The sequence below is a fragment of the Sipha flava genome, unplaced genomic scaffold (assembly GCF_003268045.1).
Source record: "Sipha flava isolate LNK unplaced genomic scaffold, YSA_version1 89_pilon_pilon, whole genome shotgun sequence".
NCBI classification, from domain to species: Eukaryota; Metazoa; Arthropoda; class Insecta; order Hemiptera; family Aphididae; genus Sipha; species Sipha flava.
Window position 1 is genome coordinate 1,841,942 of NW_020273631.1, and position 21,159 is coordinate 1,863,100.

The following is a 21,159-nucleotide window of genomic DNA, read 5'->3' on the forward strand; positions in this document are numbered from 1 at the left end:
GTGTGTGTGTGTGTGTGTGTGTGTGTGTGTGTGTGTGTGTGTGTGTGAATGTGTGTATGATGTTACATTATTAATGATGGACAAGGAAGGGTATAACAATATGTGAATTTCGACGAAAGTGATTAGTGACCGAATAAAATAATTATCCTTGCCCTCTTATGTCATGTTGTCGAGCCGTATTCGAAAATATATATACGTATATTATATGGTGTGACAGGACGATAATGTTGTCGTCCCCCACTCGAGTACTTCATTAACATTTCAAAACAAGAACACACGTAATACTGTACACACATATTATTATTCTATGCATATATAGTTGACAAATACACACATAAAGGAGATATTGTTTTATCATATTTCCACTTTTAAAATTGTAATCGAACGCGTTTTACAGTTACGCACTGTAGATGGTGCAGGAAGACATTTTTTATTAATTTTTCAGACTTGCGTATATATTCGTCAATTAGTAAATCGCAAAACCGTTTAAATGAAAATGCTTGTTCCATACCAATTAAGTACGATTAATAATGTTTTATAGTATTCTAATATCTCTCTTTCTCTCTCCTTTCTCACACATACACACACTCTGTGTATATATACAATAAATACGCATAATTCAGTGATAATTTGAAAGTTGTAAACGTCAATCTGCTAAATGAGTTGTGAAGTATTCCGAATTTTTATTTTACGTATCTGCAGTCATAGAAAACATAAATTAATTTTATTTTTACTTGGTTAACTAATATTTAATTTGATTTTTAAAAAAATATAATTGAAACAATTTTTGCTCAATATAATTGTATTCACGCAAAAAAATGTTGATTTCAAATCATTTTTATCAACATAATAATCGTTGATAAAACATGTATAAAGTGGCATATTAAATGTATGTTAATGAAAGTATGAAATTAGTTTAAAAACATAAAATCATAAAAAATATCCTAAAACACCTATAATCATTATTGTGTCGTGTAATAAAAAAAAAAACAAGTTAATCAACTATATTTGTATAGTTAATAATTCTGACGATATAAATTAAAATTATTGTATATAAACTTTAATATTAAATAAATCAACATTTTGCGAGGTATTCTGTTTAAAATGCAATTTTAGGTATTATATAACAGAGGAAAAAATAACATTATTTTTATAATAATGTGCAAACTTACACAGAAGGGCTAATTAATTTTACTACACATTTTTGCTAGGCCTATAAAAAATAATTAAAATATTTTATATGTAATGTTGAAAAATTTTAATAATATGTCACTCGGTGACTTTCAATCGAACCCTCGCGCAATTACATTATAAACTATACCATAAAAAGCTATATAAATAAATTAGGGTTCTATCACTGGATGGCTTCCCTTCTCGCGTGACTATGATTGTTATTTTTGTTATACTCTTATAGTGTTTCAGCAAATTTGCTTATTGTGTAAAAATATACAGATTGTAAATGTTATTTAACTGCATATAAAAAATATATACAAATATAGACACATATGAATATACCTATACATTTATACATTTAATCTACTTTTAAACAATCGTCAAAATGTTTTTTGAACATTAATTCGACTTCGTCTTGATATTATAATTGCATAACACCTGATGTGTATTCTATATTTTAATGCACCCGTCATAATTATATTAATCTTCATGCAAGAGTACTTCTGATAGTAAAAAAATATTTACCTAAGTGTTAACAAAAGTTTTTTCAACATTTATAAGTATATCGGTATATCCGTGTAGAGATCGTAATTATATAGTATCTTAGATCTTAGCATATAAATGCTAAATAACTGTAAAAACTTAAAATGTATAAAAAAATAACTCATATAACTCTCCATAGTTAAGGTTTGTAACCAATGCGCACGATGCACACATCATACATCATTATAACACACGTCCCGTTTCGATATAACTTTACATGCGTACTCCTTCGAACAATAATTACCTCATCAATCGAGTATGAGGATAAGACATATCTGCGTTTAATATTTTGTAAAAACCGAATGGACATTTTTAGCGAATAACTATTATATTATTTAATGTACCATTGAAAATCGTGAGGTAATATATTATGTTCATATAAATACTTTTATAATAAATAAACAACGACAATATACTGTTGCAATATTTTCGTGTACTGAAAAGTAAATAAATAATTAATACAAAAAAATAAATACCAGTATTTACAAATATATAAATAATCAACACCAGATCTTCAGACAACATTAAAACTAAATATTTTTACAGAATAATTACTGCGTCTTGACGAATTCAAGCTTATAACACTACACGTATTATTTTCGGATCAAATACTATATTAATGGTCACAGTGTACTATTGAGTTCAAGGAAGAGGGTTGGAGATCGAACAAAAAGACGCCACTTTTGTTGTTATTTTAATTATTAAAATATATACGCACAAAAGAGGAAAACAAAAGACCACTGGAAGAATCCACGTACCGAATACTCTCTGGGTGTATTATTATATGCGATGAGGTACTGTTTTAATTTTTTTTTTTCGTTTTTGTCTATAATAAATGAAAATACTAGACAAAGCGACTACGGTGATGACAACGGTCGAAAAGCTCGAGATTATTTTGTTTTTTCTCATTATGTATAAATAATAATAATAAAAAAATAAAAAAAAAAAAATAAAATAAAATAACAACTACAGTAGAAGCAGCAGCGATAACGGGACATACGGTGTGGAACGAATAAGATTATTATTCATCTCATTTTTCGAACCCTATTAACAAGAGGAAAGCTAACAATGTCGGCAAAGGAAATTCAGATTGCGTAGTAATGGTTCTTATAGGCGTAGAAAACCCTCGGTCTCTATCCGTCATCCACTCGTTCGCTATCAATCACCACTATACACTACCGGTCCATCGACATGAATACTGATGAGATTTCACACAAATGAACGGGCGTGCACAGTGCGCAAAGGGACAAAATGGAATTAACATGATCCGGCGTGCATGTGTCTCAAAGTCCGTTCTTGTTATTTGAGTTCCACAAAGCAAATCACGAGTAATACGTGTATAAGAGGCGCAGGTGTCCCGTAAATTCGATTAGAAATCTCGAAATGTCGGGTTCTTCTGCAACTTATGCCTTTCACTGGTATACTGACACCGTAAAACAAATTCAAATTTAGTTTACGAATTTTACTTTTTACATCACAATGTTAACTTATCGTAAAAAAATACTAATTGCTGTGGTTCCGCCGGGCGGTTTCGTTATTGTCTAGAACTGTTTTTCGTTGCACCTCAAATAAACATTATTCAATTTCAACGAAAGTATAGGAATAATACGCATCGTCTCTGGTGTTGATAGGTACACGTGTATAAGACCGATGCTCACGCTTCAGTAAAAGATTCACCGAACGATTATCACACATTTCAATATTAATTTAGTATTGCTGTTGCTTACAAGCACTTATTTAAAAATTTGTTAATAAAAATATAGTTATCATTATTGGTACTGTATTATTTTTCAACTTCTTAGCACAAACCTTTACTACGGTGAAAACTGATATCCAACTGATATAATACTAGAATATTGATATCGAATAAACAATTTATGTAATAAATAATTGATAATATTTCCAAAATATACATCAATAGTTAACATCTAAGTGTTCTTAAATAACCCATATAATATTTTATCATTGTTCATTAAAAACTAGAATTATGAATACCATAAAAAACGTATATATTTTATACCATGTACGCTGCAATAAGCTGTTTGAAATAATATCAGATAACTATAAAATGTAAAAATGAATTTATAATCGCAGCATCTGGACAAACGTATTTATGTATTTCAAAGTTATAACAAGAAAACAAAGAAAAAATAGTTTCCTATGTTCATAACTATTACAAACATTTGTATGAATATTTTTGCATCCTTAATTTGCTACTGCATATCATTAGAATTTAGATATTTTCTTTGTCTTATTGTAAACCTTAAATTAATATTTTTTTTTTTCATATAATTGTATGCCGTTTATTATATAATTTAATTTCAAATGTATTATTTTATTAAAACATAAACATTTATTTTCTGTAGATAATATTGTGTTATTATTGACAAAAATTATTACAATGTTTGATTATACACCTCGACATTATCAGTCAACATCCGTGGTTGAAAAATTATCCACTTTAATTGTGAACGATAATGCTGTACATTTTTCCCGGAATTCTAATCAAATATTAACAAGAACAAATATACTTTTATTTATTTTAGATTTACGAAATTATTTATCAAAATCCTCAACACTTTAAATAAAATTGTTTTTTCTATTTATAACTTATTAAAATGATTATTATAAGTTATAATTTATACCTATAGTTTTCAGTAAAAAAAAATATAGAATAAATATTACAAATATGTTGATTGATAATGGATACAATTTTAAATAATTTAATGGTTTTCAGTTAAACATTTGAATTACTTTTAAATTTATTTCATATAATTGAACATGCTTAGATACGTTTTTTTTTCTTTAAGGTTTTAATTTTGTAATAATAAAAAAATTCGATTGAGAACTAGTCCTCAATTGAGACTTTTGTTTCGTCACCCAAATGTTTTTTTTTTTTTTTAATTTGAGTTTATAATAACGCGTCATCGAATTGAAAACGATTCAAATTAAAATTAAAAAAAATTGAGTCAGAAAATATGAAAACCACTAGACACATTGCATTTTACAAGAATTGAGTAGTAATTTTCGTCAGTTTCTCTCAAATATTTAAAAAAACAAATTATTACCTCCCGAATGCACCAAATATTCAAAAGATATAATCAGAAACGAAAAAATAATTCATTGAAGTAATCTTTCTGATCGAAATATGTGTTATGACAAAAAAAAAAATATATTAAAATAAACTCATCACTCGCATCAATCAGAATCAAAAATTAATTAAACTACATTGACAGTACTCCAAGAAAAAAAACGTCATTGATAAACTGATATATATGAATAACAATAATAATAGCAATAAAACACGAATATTCTCCTTTTGATGTGAATCAAACTGTATATCTTTATGGTAGCAAGTATTCATGTTCATTATTTTAAAGATACGCATACTTAAATCAATTGAAGAACAAACCTATATAGTAACGTAATTATTCGGTACTATTTCCGTCGCTGGAGTTATCTATTAGAATACCTATGATATAGGCAGATTGTTCGACTTGGCAAAATTAAAGAAGGAGGACTCTGTTTACTTTAAAGAAAAATAGCGTTCCCAAGACTTGTTAAGCGTTATAATGATAACGTAATATTAGTAGGGGGACGCTAAAATTTTTGAAAATTAGTAGGGATACTCCGTCCCCCTGCGTCCCTCCATAAGTCAATTAGTAGATATAACTAGTTAGGCGAGCTCTTAACTTGATTCTCTAAAGTTCCCTGCTTATATTTATAGCCATATTGCGACACTGTTCTAAGGAATCGTCAATATTTGAAATTATATGTTTGAGCAACATATTAATGTTTATTACATAAAATATAAAATAATTAAATACATACCTACATTATGATAATCAGATCAGGGCTTATTCTAAAGCGCATTTGAGCTTAATTTGTGTATTTGGAAAAGCTAGACGCGCACTTGATAATCAATAATCAATTTTTGCGTAGTTCATTTTTGTAAAATATTGTTATTATAATAACCAGATAAGACAAATAGTAATCTCTTACATACTTTTAATATTAAATATTTCCACTATGTTTATTATTAGAAATCATTGGTAAAAGCCATAAGTAATAACCGATTGAACGCCGATGAGAAAAACGACACTCAACTGGTCGCCGTCGTATTCCGTTGTACTCTATACCCTTTCTATGACTCTATGTATAAATAATTCTTATTGATTTTGATAAGAGTTCTCATACCTCACTATAATAATAGTATATTATTCGTTATGATGTGTTATTATCATTTATTTTTCGCTCGATGACAAACGTGAAATGAAAATTGAACATACTTATTAACAGAAGTCGGCAGTTACGCGTTTTTCAGTAAGTCGTAAGTAAATAAAAATTAAAATACCGGGGCTATAGACGACATTTTCCGTTTTTCTTTTTGTAAAATATATTAGTTTTATTATACTTTTTAATAATTTTAATTGATGGCTCTGTCACAGATTCCCACTAGCATGTCGAACAACCTAGTAGATGCCTTATTCACTCATTATTACTACGATGCAAAATACATCTATTAATCAAAATACATGCTAAATTTTACACGTCGTAAATCGTTTGTTCGGAACGTCTATAACTACGATACTTGCTAGGTGAGAGTGTGTGACGCTGATTTGAATTCAACAGATTGATGTTTTGTCCAAATCAATATTTTGTCGTTTAGTTGTCATAATTTACAATGCACCGTAGTAGGTGTGTGCTCTAATGAAAAATGTGAATAATATTAAGTAGATGCCAATTAGTCAATATGGCCAGTACAGGTTTAAATTTGTCGAGGTATTCGTATTAGTAATACCTTTTTTTTCTTAGGCTGTATATAAACGAAATATTAATATTAATAACTCATTAACCAAATGGTTAGCATCAGTCAGTGGCATATCCAGGATTCATTTAACGGGGGTGTTTTAAAATTTAATAGATTTATGGTAAGTAGAGCTTCTGCCCTCACCACCATATTACATAAATAAATTCCATGTATTTATATAAATAAAAATGATTACATTAAGACAGCATATGTAAAACCTACAAGTTGTATATAACATTTATTCAAATGATCAAAGTATGTTTACAATTTGGTGAAATACCATATCATAAGGTCAATGGGAGGTGTTCTAACACCCATATCACCCCTCCCCCTAAATACGCCCCTGACATCAGTAAACCCTTCGTGCCCACCAAAAACTACAAATAGCAATATAGTTAATACAAATACCACAGCTACCACAATCAATATAAATGTCACAACTACTACCACAATCAACCTAAATGTCTCAATTACTTCCAAAATCACCACAACTAGTACTGCTAGTGTTATTAAAACAATAATTCCAAGTGTTCCTACCATAGTTAATAATTCTGAAACGTTTCAGCATATGCACCGTCACGGAAAACATTATATTAAATGTATTGCTTGTAATAAATATCCTGATATCGTAAAAAAACATACAATTAAGTCACAAAATACCAAAAATAACCCAAGATCACGGTGCTTTATTTAGACAAGAAGTAATTGATAACCATTTAACAAAACCGTATCATACAATCAGAACAAAAATGCTACGTCTATCTACGTTGCCTAATTCTATTGTTCAACAATCTACTCAACTGGGTCGTGCTATTTTGAAAACTAATGAAAAACTTAGTAATAAAATTGGTTCTCTAATGATACATACATACGGAGATGCAAAGAAATTGACTCTGAGTGCATATATATTTCCTATGAGAGTTATAACTATTCAAATGGCTTCTAACTTTACTTTTAATGAATTAAATGAAAATAATACGTATGATTTCTAATATTTGACTCCAGCGTCACATAAAGAGTTCCTTCAGTGTATTGTAAAAAGTTATAAAAAAACATTTTCAGATAAATTGATTTCGGAAACAATATCAATGTCATTGCGTTGCAATGGATCAGTGGATCGTTCACAAATAGATAAAATTTATATAATACTTAAAACAGTGTCATTAAAAGGAATCGAAGAACAATATTTTTTAGGTGCAGGGCAAGTTGAACAAAGAGGCGTTGAGGGAATTTTGGATGCTATTGAAACAGCTTGTATTAATACCGTAGGTCATGATGTTACTGAATATATTTTTAAAAATATATCATCAATTGTTACTGATGGTGCTGTAGTGAATATTGGTAGAAAAGGAGGTTTATGGAAATTGGTTGAAGAGAAACGGAGAAATAATAAAAATAAAAATTATGTACCATTAGTTAAGATTTGGTGTGCTGTTCATCGGTCAAATCTTGCTTGGAAAGATGTAAGTTCTACTGTAGTAGTTTCTCATATCGTAAACAAGTTATCGGGAATTTCTGCTTTTTTCCACAACTCAGCTCTTCGAACTAGAGAACTTCAACAACTGTCTCAGGAAAATAATTTACAACTAATAAAGATACCAAAATTTTTCAAGTGCGATGGTCAGAATTTTCTTTTAGTCTAGTTAACGCAATATTAATTTCATGGAAAGCTCTAGTTGTGTTTATGTAAAATTCTAAAGATAAAGAGTCTAAAGGATTTTTATTATTATTAACTAATAAGGACACTATTTATTTATTAGCATTTTTGGCAAATGTGTTGGTTGTTTATAGTCGATATCAAAAAACTATTCAAAGTGATAAAATAACGGTTTTAGATCTTGTAAAACATACTGAGTCAGTTGTAAACAAGCTTAAATCATTAAATTTAATTAATTTGGTTAGTGGTTGGGTAGATGTACTAGAAGATGAACTTAAAAGTATTGACGGAAAAACTCTAAAAGATATAAAATTAATCGATTTTCAAGAAAAACAAAAATTTAGACATAATTTTTATATTACCGAAAATAGATCTGTGAGTGCTATATGTCATGAAATATTAGAAATATTGGCTAATTTTTTGCAAGAGCGTATAGATATTTATGAATATTTTGTTAGTACTATTAAACCTATTGCTAACTTTGATTCTAATGCAAACATTAAAAATGCATTTGACATTATGGATAATGATTTAGATTTAGCTGATCTAAATATAGAGTATACTGATTTAATGGAACATGATAAATTAGAAGAGATATGACAAATTCCATTGCCTATATTAGTACAATATTTATCTAGGTCCAACGAGTTTAAAAATATAACTATTTTACTTGCTCGTGTTGTAGCTGCCAAATCTCACAGCGCTAACGTTGAACGATTAATAAGTAAGAGCAATATTCTTAAATCAATAAATCGTCGAAATTTACTCGTAGAAACGTAAAATGAATATCTTTTTATTCATTTTAACATGCCCACACTTCAAAATTGGGACCCAAGACAAGCAATACAGATATGGTTAAACCAAAATGAATGTCTAGAGCAAAAGAGCAAGAATAGTTTATTGGAATTTTTATAGAATCAACAAAAAAAAAAAAAAACCCAAAAAAGAACAAACTGAAATAAAAATTAAAAAAAGAACGTTCTAAAGAGTTGTTATTTTATTCAATATTAAATCAAAAAAAAAAAAAAATAAAAAGTTAATTAATTAAAATAAAATATTTTAAATACGAATTTTTATTATTTTATTTCTATTTGATAAATTAAATTTTAAATTATTCCACCTGAAGCTAAAAATGTTACTATTTTGAACTATAATTTTATATTATAATTTTAGATCATAGTTCTTAGCTAATTTAAACAAAATGCGTAGTTGACAAAAATCCTTAGAATAAGCCCTGAATTAGATAATTATTGAACCAAAATATTTAACGATAATGGTCTGAATGAAAAGTAGAGATAACACACCACAACGTATTTAATTTGTTAAAATGCCAAGTTAAACGTTTTAAAACGGTGATATGTCAATTTATATTACGTGCATCATGATAAACTATTGACATCATATAATGCACCCCCCCCCCCCTGTCGAACTATATTGTAATCGATATTTGATCCGATTTAGCTTAAAACGAAGAAGTGTTACGCTTGTATAAAATAACCACAAAAATATGTATTGCGTCACCAAAATTATTTTTTTTTCTTCAGTTTGTTTTTGCATTTTTTCGAGTAATAAATATGGATTAAAAGTCTTATGCATCAGCTTTTTAGACCAGAAAATGCTCACAGATGATTACCTAGAAAATCATTTTTCATTTTTCTTAGTAGTTTTTCTAACGTAATTGAAAGATTAAAAAAAATTGTTGACTCAATATTAAATATTGTCCTATCCTAACCTAACAAAAGATACTCAATAAGTATAATGTATTATCCATCAATTAATTAATTCATAAATATTTATAATAAATATAAAATTGAAATAACCAATAATATTTTTTAATTATTTAAAATATAGTATTCTAAAAATTAGTAACTACGCATTTTTTTTTTTTTTTCATTAATTTTTGTTAATATTTATATTTTTTACAGAAATATATTATAATATAATTTCACGGTACTATTCCATTGAAATATTTTATAATAACATTCATTGTACAAACATTTTAATATTATTAATATTAGTGATTCACATGCATATTAATTACTGTTTTTCGATTTCCATAAAAATATGAAAAAAATAGATCAAATTATGGGAAATAAGAAGTTTTTCAAAAATATTTTCAGTGAATTAAATAAACCAGAAATCTATATTACCTACTTTCAAATTTAAAACTAAAAGCATAATTTGTAATAAAGAAAAAAAATATTACAAGAAAACAAAAACATATATTACTGTAAATATTAAATTAAGTACACCAATAGAGTAGAGAATAAAGAACCTACAGAATAAGAGCGAAAAAAGATTGATAGGATTGTGAACTCGATTGGGGAGGAGAATAATTCAAAGACTTGTCCTTCCCTACCTGCTTTACCATAACTGTAATTAAAATTCGTTCAAAGCTGGACATTCAAACTAATATGTATACTTAACGTCGAGAACAGTTTTCTGCGTTTAATAAGAGTGCACAAGAGAATTCTAATAACATTTGAAATGCACGCAGAGTGATTGTTTAATATGTGTATGTATCATAACTGGTTGGTGTTTAATTAATAAGAATTAAATACCAGGTGTCATCGTTTATATATGACAAACTGTAATTATTTTAAATTTTACGAACAACAAAAACAAAATCGACTTATTAATTTACGAGTATATTGTCCCCTCAGAATAATAATAAATTAAACTTTATTATTTGTTTCCAGCGGTGGATCCAGAATTTTTCTAAAGGAGGGGCTATATTATTTATATTATATTAATTTAATTATAAATGATTTATTAAGCTACTATAACTTTTAATTACTTTTTATTTAAATAAAATACTTTTGTTAATACATAATAATTATTAAACTAATTGAATTAGATCTAAATTTAATTTAATTTTTCTTTTATGTTTTTTTTTTTTTTGCATATCCAATACATCTTCTAAAATTATAGCTAAATCTTTATTAATACGAAATATTGATCATCCATTATTCTAATTCATTGTTGATTTTAAATAAGTTTATATTCGTTTCAATGAACTGAAAGATCATTGCAAAGTCGCTGTTGTGACGTGTATAATATATATTTTTAGAAAGCACTCAATATTAGGAAACAAAGATGCAGATTTTAAGGCTTTCATACGAATATCAGCTTTTTCATTACCGATTAAATTAGATGATTTTAATGCACATAAACCAGCGCTTATGTCATAATGGCCTCTGACATTCGACAACATCAGTTGTCTAACAATTATATAAGTACCTATTTATTTAGTTTTAAAACTATATCTATTAAGAATAATATTTAATCAATTAAACAACCATTTCAAAATTGTTCTGTAGTCCATTGAAAGGAAGAGAACGGAAATTCTGTGCTTTGCCTGGATACGCCACTGTTTCATATTATTTCATTATTGACCTTTTTCAAATGAAATCATCACAAATAAATTAGTTAATTTTACCCAAAATTCTAAATAAGTTTTCCCTATACAGGTTTTTGTTTTTAACAGGAAATACCCATGTACTATCAGTCAGCCTACGATAAAATTATTTATACATAAGTAACACTGTAAGTTATTGTACGTGACAAGATAATTCACCAAATTTTTCTGAAAATGATCATGAATAAAATCGAATACCTAACGATATTTAACATAATCTCAAGTCTTAATAGATCTGTAGCTTAAATATTGGTCCCGTTGATATATCAGTTTCGTTTCTCTTTAATTGTATATTTACTATTTACTATTATGTCATATTTAATTTATTTCTTTAAAGCCGGTTCCACACGACTCGTGTAATCGGCGAATATTCATCAATCGTACTACTTTGCGAGTCGTGTGTGAAGTATTTAATCGTAAAGCACGACGATTATTTTTACTCGTCGAGTCACTCGCGGTTTCCCGTCGGTGTCGGATAAAACACGAGTGTCTCGTACTGATATAAAATTTAATCTTAGATTTTCCCCCAAAATAGACTATTGTTTATTGTTAATATCATTATTTTAACAGCAGTATACTAGTAGTCGCACGTCATTCCCACAGGAATCGTGCACTTGGCAATTGGCGTCAATAATTAATTATTATTATTATTTAATTTTTTTAAAAAAAAAATTTTAACTGTTTAAATGTATATACCTACTTGTGAATTGTATTACTAAAATTTCATCGAAATAGAGTGCTCCAATGAAAACACATTGGAATTTTTGTTTGAAAAAGAGTCATTATTGACTAATAATCAGCGAGCACACGAGTCGTGTGGGACTGGCTTAATATATACTTCAATGAAGAAAATTTTCCAACTTTCTGGAAAATGCCTCTTATTTATCTTATATTATAAAAATTCGATACATCATCAATAACTATCATACTATTTCTTTGTTATCTATTACTCCAAAACTTTTATTGCACTTAATTTCATCAAAATTATCTATTTTTTGATCCTCTTTTTTAACTAACAATCGGTATGGTTATACTTTGTTGATCTATCTATAATAATCTCACAATTAAACTAATAAAAATTATAAACAACAAAAAAGATGCAATTAATTTATAATCCGATATTAATAAGTTATTACCATGGTGTATATAAATAACCTTAATTTAAATATTAACAGATATAAATTTATGCATTATAATCTAATAAAAATTCCAATTATTTTTTTTTATTCTATTTTTAATACTAAAATCGGATTTGTCCATTATTTTATAGATTTAGGTATAATTTTTTATTCCAAATTAAATTTCACCTTACACACAGAAACGATTAAAAATAAACCTATGCGTAACCTAGGATTAATTTAACGTTAGTGAAGTTCTTTTACCGACCTTAATACTTGAAAAATCTTTTATTACTCATTTGTCCGCTCCAATTTAAAATATTGCCATATCATCTGGACTAATAATACAACTAAACAAATTACTATGTTAAAATCTGTTCAGAACAATATTTTCCGCTTCATTTTATTTGAGTTCAATATCTATACACCTTCACATACTTCTTACAGAGATATTTTAAATTTCCTCAACATTTTACTACTAAAAAACCACCGTATATTTTTACTCTCTACATTTTTTCATCAATTAATACTGGATAATATTGATTTCCTAGAAATCGTATCCTTAATACGCTTTAGAATTAATTTTATCCTAGATCTTCTAATAAAAATTATATTTTTAATTCCCCAGCTAACCGCTTAATAGATGCTGGCAACACCTTTGTTTATGATTATTTATAATATTATTTTCCTTGTTAACAAAGTAACTTTTTATACTTTTTTTACTTTGTATACTATATTATTTTTATATTATTTTATTTTTCTCTTTATATTCACCTTATTATTTTTATTACGAAATATTATTTTTTCTCTGTGTACATTATAATTTATCACCAATTTATAATTTTGTAAAATATCTCACGGCTGTATATTTAACTAAAGAAATAAAAAATATACATTAATGATTTACATAAATACATAATAAGCTTAAATAAACGGAATATTATTAAGACAGGAGCCAGTTAATTAGTGTAACCTGCATACGTAAACATATATTACAAATGTGACATCTTAATATAGTCATTAAATTTCATTGAATATTTTTCAACTGTTTCAGATATGATGTTGGCAATTTGGCAAATGAGTCCAATGGAGCCACCTAGCTTCATAGCAGAACCACCAAGCCTAATTTATTTCTCTAATACTACGGGTACATTGATAAATTGCCAAGGACAAGGAAATCCTCAACCCAATGTCACTTGGTTGCATCACAACGACCGTATTGTAATGGACATACAAAGACTTAGGTACTTTACATTAAATTATACCATTACAAGAATGAACCAAACTGTGGTAAAAAATACAATTATACACGTAAGTAGTATATATTTGTAGTTTCTGAGTCCATTTTTTGTTTCTCTCAAAGTTGTTCCAATAAAAAGTTATTTAGTTAATTAGGAAAGTTTATTAAAAAAAATTGAAAAGACTATTTTATTTTTTGTACACCAATATTTTATTTTCATTATGTAAACACAATTTTTACAATATTATATTTAGCATTTGTACAAGTTTTTTACTTCTCTGCTAAGAGGTACATATCCTATAATACGATCGTGAATTAAAATACAATATGCACTTACACCCTCTATATTCTCTTAAGCTTCAATTTCTATACTAACGTCAACAGTCGAAGCTGTACCTGCATCATTCTGTTTAGAATTGTCTATTAAAACGATTGGCGCTTGAGTCACGAAATCAACTGAACTTAATATCGGATTGCTTTCTTCTTTTCCATAATATAATATATACATAATATATAATACTGCATGATTTTTTTTAGTAAAATCTATATTTAAATTATCATATGGATAAATGATAGAGTTCATAATAACTTGTATGTTAGTTAATTTACAATGATCAAAAATACTTGGGTCTTTTATAATATTGTTTTTTCGATTCTCTTGCAAACCAATTATAAAAAAACGTGGTTTTCGTAATCAATAGACTGTGTATAATTTCATACACATTAATAATCCATAGATTGTATACATTATATGGAATTATATAGAATCTATGGATTATATAATATCTATGGATTTATATAATATCTATGTAATTATATACAATATCTATGAAATTATATAATATAAATATATTAAATTATATTATAGTATATATATTTATATATAGGACTTGAGAAATAGAGGGCCGGAGAATTGGAAGATTGGATGTGTAACGGGATGGTCTTAATGGCCGACAAACCCCAAAGATAAGATACATAAAATATACATATTATATATAATTATATAATATATTTATATATTATTAAAAAAAATTGATACAAAATGGTTTGTCACAGGGCTCAGTCTTATCACCTCTTCTTTTTAATGTTTATACAGCAATACCAAATCAAATAACCATATTTGACATTTACGTTAAACATTTATCATTGCTATTAAAATGCTAGTTGGGATTTAAACAATAAGAGTATTGTAAATGAAGCAGGAAAATTTAGTGTTTTTATACCATTAAAGTATTGGTTAGGTTTTTTTTGAAGATTTTAAAAAAATATTGGTAAATTCTTGAATCGAATTATTATATATATATATTTAACAAGAATTAATACTGATTTAACTTCTTTACTCAGTAAGAACGAAAACGCAACTACAACTACAGTTTAGTTGTCAATTATAAGTTAGTAGGTTAACTGTCACTCTCAATAAAGTAATTTGGAAAACTTCACACATAAGTGTAGATGATTCTGAACGACTAAAATTATTGAAAATGTTAGAAAAAGGAAAAAGTTTATTTATTCCGTTCAAATCGGATGAAACTTATGAAGATCCTGAACTCGGTAAATCTAAGAACATAGTTTAGAATTAAAAAACTGCATCAAAATTAGAAAACCCACGATTTGTTATAATAGTTTTGCAAAAATATCGAAAAAACAATATTATAAAAGATCCAAGTATTTTTAATCATTATAAATTAACTAACATAAAAGTTATTTTGAACTATGTTATTTATCCGTTTGATAATTTAAATATAGATTTTACTAAAAAAAATATGCAGTATTATAATATGTATACATTATTTCAATAATCATATTATGGAAAAGAAGAAAGCAAACCGATATTAAGTTCAGTTGATTTGGAGACTTAAGCACCAATCGTTGTGATAGATAATTGTAAACAGGTACAGATTCCACTGTTGACGTTAGTATAGAAAATGAAGCTTTAAAGAATATAGAGGGTTAGGATTTTAACAGTGGTGTATATAGAAAATATTTTCGAGAGGGGCTCATATGGACGGAGTTAAATTACCACTGCTATCTAAGAATTACTATCAAGACACAGTAGGTAATTATCTATATTTCATTTACAGAATGTTCCAAAACGATTTGACATTGGACGCAAATTCTAAATAAGCATAAAGCATCATTAAAATACGAGTATAATATACATTTAAAATAATTTTTAAGGTTTTTAAAACATTTCGGGGAGGGAAGCGTAGCCCACTAGGCACCCCCCCCCTTATTCACCACTGAAGTGCATTTTAATTCACGATCGTATTATAGAATATATACCTCTTAGCAGAGAAGTAATAAAACTTGTATAAATACTAAACATAATATTGTAAAAATGTATTGTAAAAATTGTGTTAACATTATGAAAATAAAATATTTGTATACAAAAAATAAAATAGTCTTTTCATTTTTTTTTTTTTTTTTTAATAAACTTTCCTAATTAATAACATAATTTATTATTGAAACAATTTTGAAAGAAAAAAAATGGACTCAGAAACCACAAATATATACTACTCACGTACATGTGAACGTATTGAAATATTCTAAGAAAAGTTTCGTCAAGTAGAAATATAGGTAATGATAAATTCAAAATGTAAAACCTGTGCTCTAGCATCATAATAATACACGAGCACCCGAGTAATAATCTTAATACAAATATTTATGTTGATTCAATCTGATTAAAAATCATCGAATACATTAGTAATTATTTGAAATAAATCGAAGGACATGCAGTAATTTTAATTTATACAATCTTCTAGTACGGTACAGAAAATTAAATTCAATAACAGCAAATGCTGGAATAAAAATACATTATTATTCAATAAACAATTAATTCTGGGACAAGTAGTACATACTTATGTAGAAACAGCTCCATATTATATACGATAATGAAACCAAGTGAAACATTTAAATAAAAACTTCATTAAATGGTTTTTTACATTATTTTACATATAATATGACTTTTTCAGCACTTACATACCTTACTGAAATATAATTATTGTTAATGAATATCGTTTTGAAATTCTCTGTATTTTTCATTTACTCAAGCAAAATATTAAAAATCGAATCGATTACAACAATAACAACAATATAAATAAAAAATTATAATACTGTGCATGAACAAAAATTGCATCTGCTCCAGTCGGAATAATTTCGTTTTGATATTTTTATCCCGAATTCCATAGGGCCATATTATTATATTGATAAATGAAACGTCGATAATATAATAATACGTATTCTATAAGTAAACATACGAAATAAACGTATCGGTTTCGAAATTTATTTTCTGGAGATTTTGACTGTGTTATGCGGTTATGTGAGAGCATAGAATGAATAGATTTTAAATGGAAAACGATAGTTTTCCATTTAAACTCTATTCACGATTTTCTTTTGATTGCTTATTTTTTTTTTCTCATGTCTTCTTATATTGTATAATATAAGTAAAAAAAAAATCTATCGTGCTCCCAACACAATATCTTTATGGTGCGTGTAATCCTGTCATTGTCTTTTTTCCGCTCTGTCACTCTCTTTGTCACTCTCTCTCTCTCTCTCTCTCTCTCTCTCTCTATCTATCTATCTATCTATCTTCCTTTTTTCGTTATTGAATGCAGTTACCGGTTACCGTAAACCATATTTTCTACACTAGCTACCACTTCCCTTACAACTTTCAATATTTACACATCAGATCTATATCCATTTACGAGAATTCGTATTATACTGCGCACTTGAAACCGATTACGCGATCGTGGCAAAACTCTTGATAATTACGTTCCACATTTCCTACGTGCCAGTATCATTATCGGTGCCGGATTTAAGAAGGGTGCAAGGGATAAAATTTAGATACAGGTCATAGATTCTATCAATAGCATCAAATAGTACATTTTATCATGTATTATACTCAATATATTTCAAAATATATTTTATCATCAATTAATGGATAGTATGATTCAACAAATTATAAGTATGTCGAATAAAATTATAAAATCGTTCATTGGACATTGATTTGTTTTTAACTCATTATTATTGTTCCATTATAACATGTTATGAAGTATGAAAGAATAAAATAAATAAGACTTATGTCAATCAACTTTTCTTTTTTGAATTGGCTTCTGATTACCACTTGTAACCAAGCTTCTCAAGACTTAAGTCCGACATGAGTCATTGTAGCATATTACACACATGTGCGAATACGTATATATACGTGTGTGTGTGTGTGTGTGTGTGTGTGTGTGTGTGTGTGTGTGCGTGCAGTGACGCATACTCAAAAATAAATAGGGGTAACATATTGAATGAAAAAATACCACCCATCAAATAACTTTCAAAAACATACATGGAAGGAGCTTTACCTCCACACCCCCTTACTTAGAATTTTTATAATATTGATGATAATTATAACTACAATGTTCACAACAAATCAAATGAGAAATTACATTTTTTTTTTTACTTAATCTTCAACTTTATCAACTTATTATTAAAATATTGAATATTAATTTAAAGGAAATTAGGTTCGTTAAATATTAGCTAATTATTAAATATAATTATATTTAAATGTATATAACATGCATTTTTACTACAAATACAATTTATATAAAAACAAATATAATTATTATAACTGTAAGGCTTAATAATTATATTTAACTGAGCATTCGCTTGGCCTGCCACCATGAATATTAAAATAAAAGGTGTACGTGTATTCACCATTTAAAAAATTTTAATTAATTTATTAATAATATTTATGCACACTGGAATCAGTTATAAACTTTTGTAAATAAATAAAATTAATATATTAAAATATTTTATATTATACTGGTGTTGTTGGAAAACATCTTCAATTGACTGTGATAATTATGGATGACAAAATACTCATTAGTATTTAGTCAGTTACCTTTATATAATCTTAATAGGCTAATGGTTATATTATTCTATAATTTATTTTTAATATTTCTGTACGTAATAGAATAATAATGTAGATATTTTAAGGCAAGGGATCTATCCAACCACAAAAAAATCAGGAGTAGCACCTGCTACCATTGAACCCTTCTGTGTACGCCACTGTGCATGTGAGGATGCGAGCGAATTTACGTGTTTGCATATCTTCGGTCATGGAACCATTCTTATTATAGTCCTATCCACATGCACAAAAGTCGATGTAAACAAAATACCATGTATCGGTTACCATTATCTAAATAAATTTATATCCATCCGCGTTCCAACGACTTCTGCGTTCAAATAAAACCATTAACATTACGTTCGGTTGCAATATTCATTTGAATATTGTACGTAGTACACAAATTAATACTAATATATTATAAGACCATACACGCAACGTAAATAATAATTCTGATTACACGTTCCAACTGTAACGTTATATCTATAATGTCCTACTATACGAAGGGCCAAAAAACGAGAGCAAATCGTTGTGTGGTGAAGTGTTGATGAAAAATAGATTTTAGGTATTTAAGCAATCAGGGTCAGATTAATTTTTCTGACGAACACCAGAAAATTATGACCAAAAAGACTCTTCAAATTATAATTTTTCTTTATATTAAGAAAAACTATTTATAGATCATCAAAGTAATGTGATATATTTTTTAAATAAAATCGTTACTCAAATCTATGCCGCAATAATAAGTTGTATATTTTAATTTATGTTTATCATCAATGATGTGTTTAATCAGAAACAGTAAAAACCCAAAATGTCATCCAACAAATTAATGTTACCTGTAAAAAATAAAGATCAAGACCTACTGGTAATATTCTCTATCTCCCGGTGGAATGGTCTGCAACCATGTCTAATGTAAAATCTGGAACAACTCGAACAAAAACCTTTGTTAAGGAGTCCTGAATTATGATAACAGTAAACAGTCAGAATTTATTAATAGCAATAAATTTAAATTAAATCAAAGAAATTAGTATAAGATACGGGTCCCGAGAGTAATTTGTTGTATTCGTATTGTACACATTAGCAATATGATACGACCATTACGAAAAACTTTTGGCACACAATAATAATTTATCCCTTAATTAAATCCAACAAAAAAAAAAATGTAAACAAATAGTACAAATATCAACATTTAGTTAATAATAATATTCATATTCTCGTAAATTGAAAACAATTTTAATTCTACTTCAAGACTGTTGATATAGGTTGTGTATTGAAGTTGTATTTACTGTATTCTTTTCTCGCGTCTGTATTATAAATATTTATTTGAAATTTTATTTTATTTTCTTGGAATCTTGAATAATTTTCCTAATCGTGATCGACTTCTGCCAATTATTCCAACGAATACCCTATGTCTAAGAACATAATCTAAAAAAGTGACGCGTACTTCAAAAGAAACCAATAGATACACCTTATTATGGATAATGTATCAAAATAATTATGTGTCAATTTGTGTACAGTATTAGTATAAGTTCCACGACAAAATGTTCCACTATTTCTAGTATAATAATATCCCTTAAAATATTTGGCATAAAATCTTATTTAAAAATATAGATTGAAATTAATTACATTACAAACAATGGGTACAAACGCAAGTGCTTGATTGGTTGGCTCTTTAATTTCGTAGGCAATCATTACGTCCGAGAAACACTTATTTTTAATCCACCCACTGTATTTCTCACTATTAACATAGAGTGAAATTATAAAAACATGTATCTACGAATTTCAAGATTTTATGTATCCTTTGGATAAAACGCCTGGCTTATCGATAAATATATAGTTTTTGGCTTTAAATTATCAAAATTATTACGTTTTCAATCACAACCGCCATATTGGAGGTTAATTTTTTGAATTAATATTCTTGACGGCCGTTTCTTAACTATTGTCATATATCGGCTTAGAAATATTTTGACGTTCTCGCCATTTATATTATATAACTATATATAGTTATATATATATAACATGAAAACTATGTTCAGTATTTAAATGATAAAACTACCCGTTCACTGACCGTTTCGACGTCATATTTTTATACTGTCGTATTAATATGATAATACACAGTAGTGCCACGTATATTTCATGAAACTTTACGATATTTTTAAGTCTTAGATTTCACTAGTGATGAACATCAGTGGAGCAGTCGCAGTGCGCTTTACGACTTGTTGCGGTGTCCATATATGCTGTATAGTGGTGTGCAGCAGCTGCCGCGATATTAAAAGTTTTCAAGAGAAACGCTACTCATCGTTCTATTCATA

At 27.4% G+C, this 21,159-nt stretch overlaps 1 protein-coding gene across 1 annotated transcript in view; it reads left to right on the plus strand.

The window, feature by feature from the left end:
* LOC112693620 (Down syndrome cell adhesion molecule-like protein Dscam2) overlaps nucleotides 1-21,159 on the plus strand; it is a 113,761-nt gene that overhangs the window by 53,917 nt on the left and 38,685 nt on the right. The window contains exon 3 of the mRNA XM_025568770.1: nucleotides 13,774-13,963. Coding sequence (XP_025424555.1) covers nucleotides 13,774-13,963 — 190 coding nt within the window. The remainder of the gene's footprint in view (nucleotides 1-13,773; nucleotides 13,964-21,159) is intronic.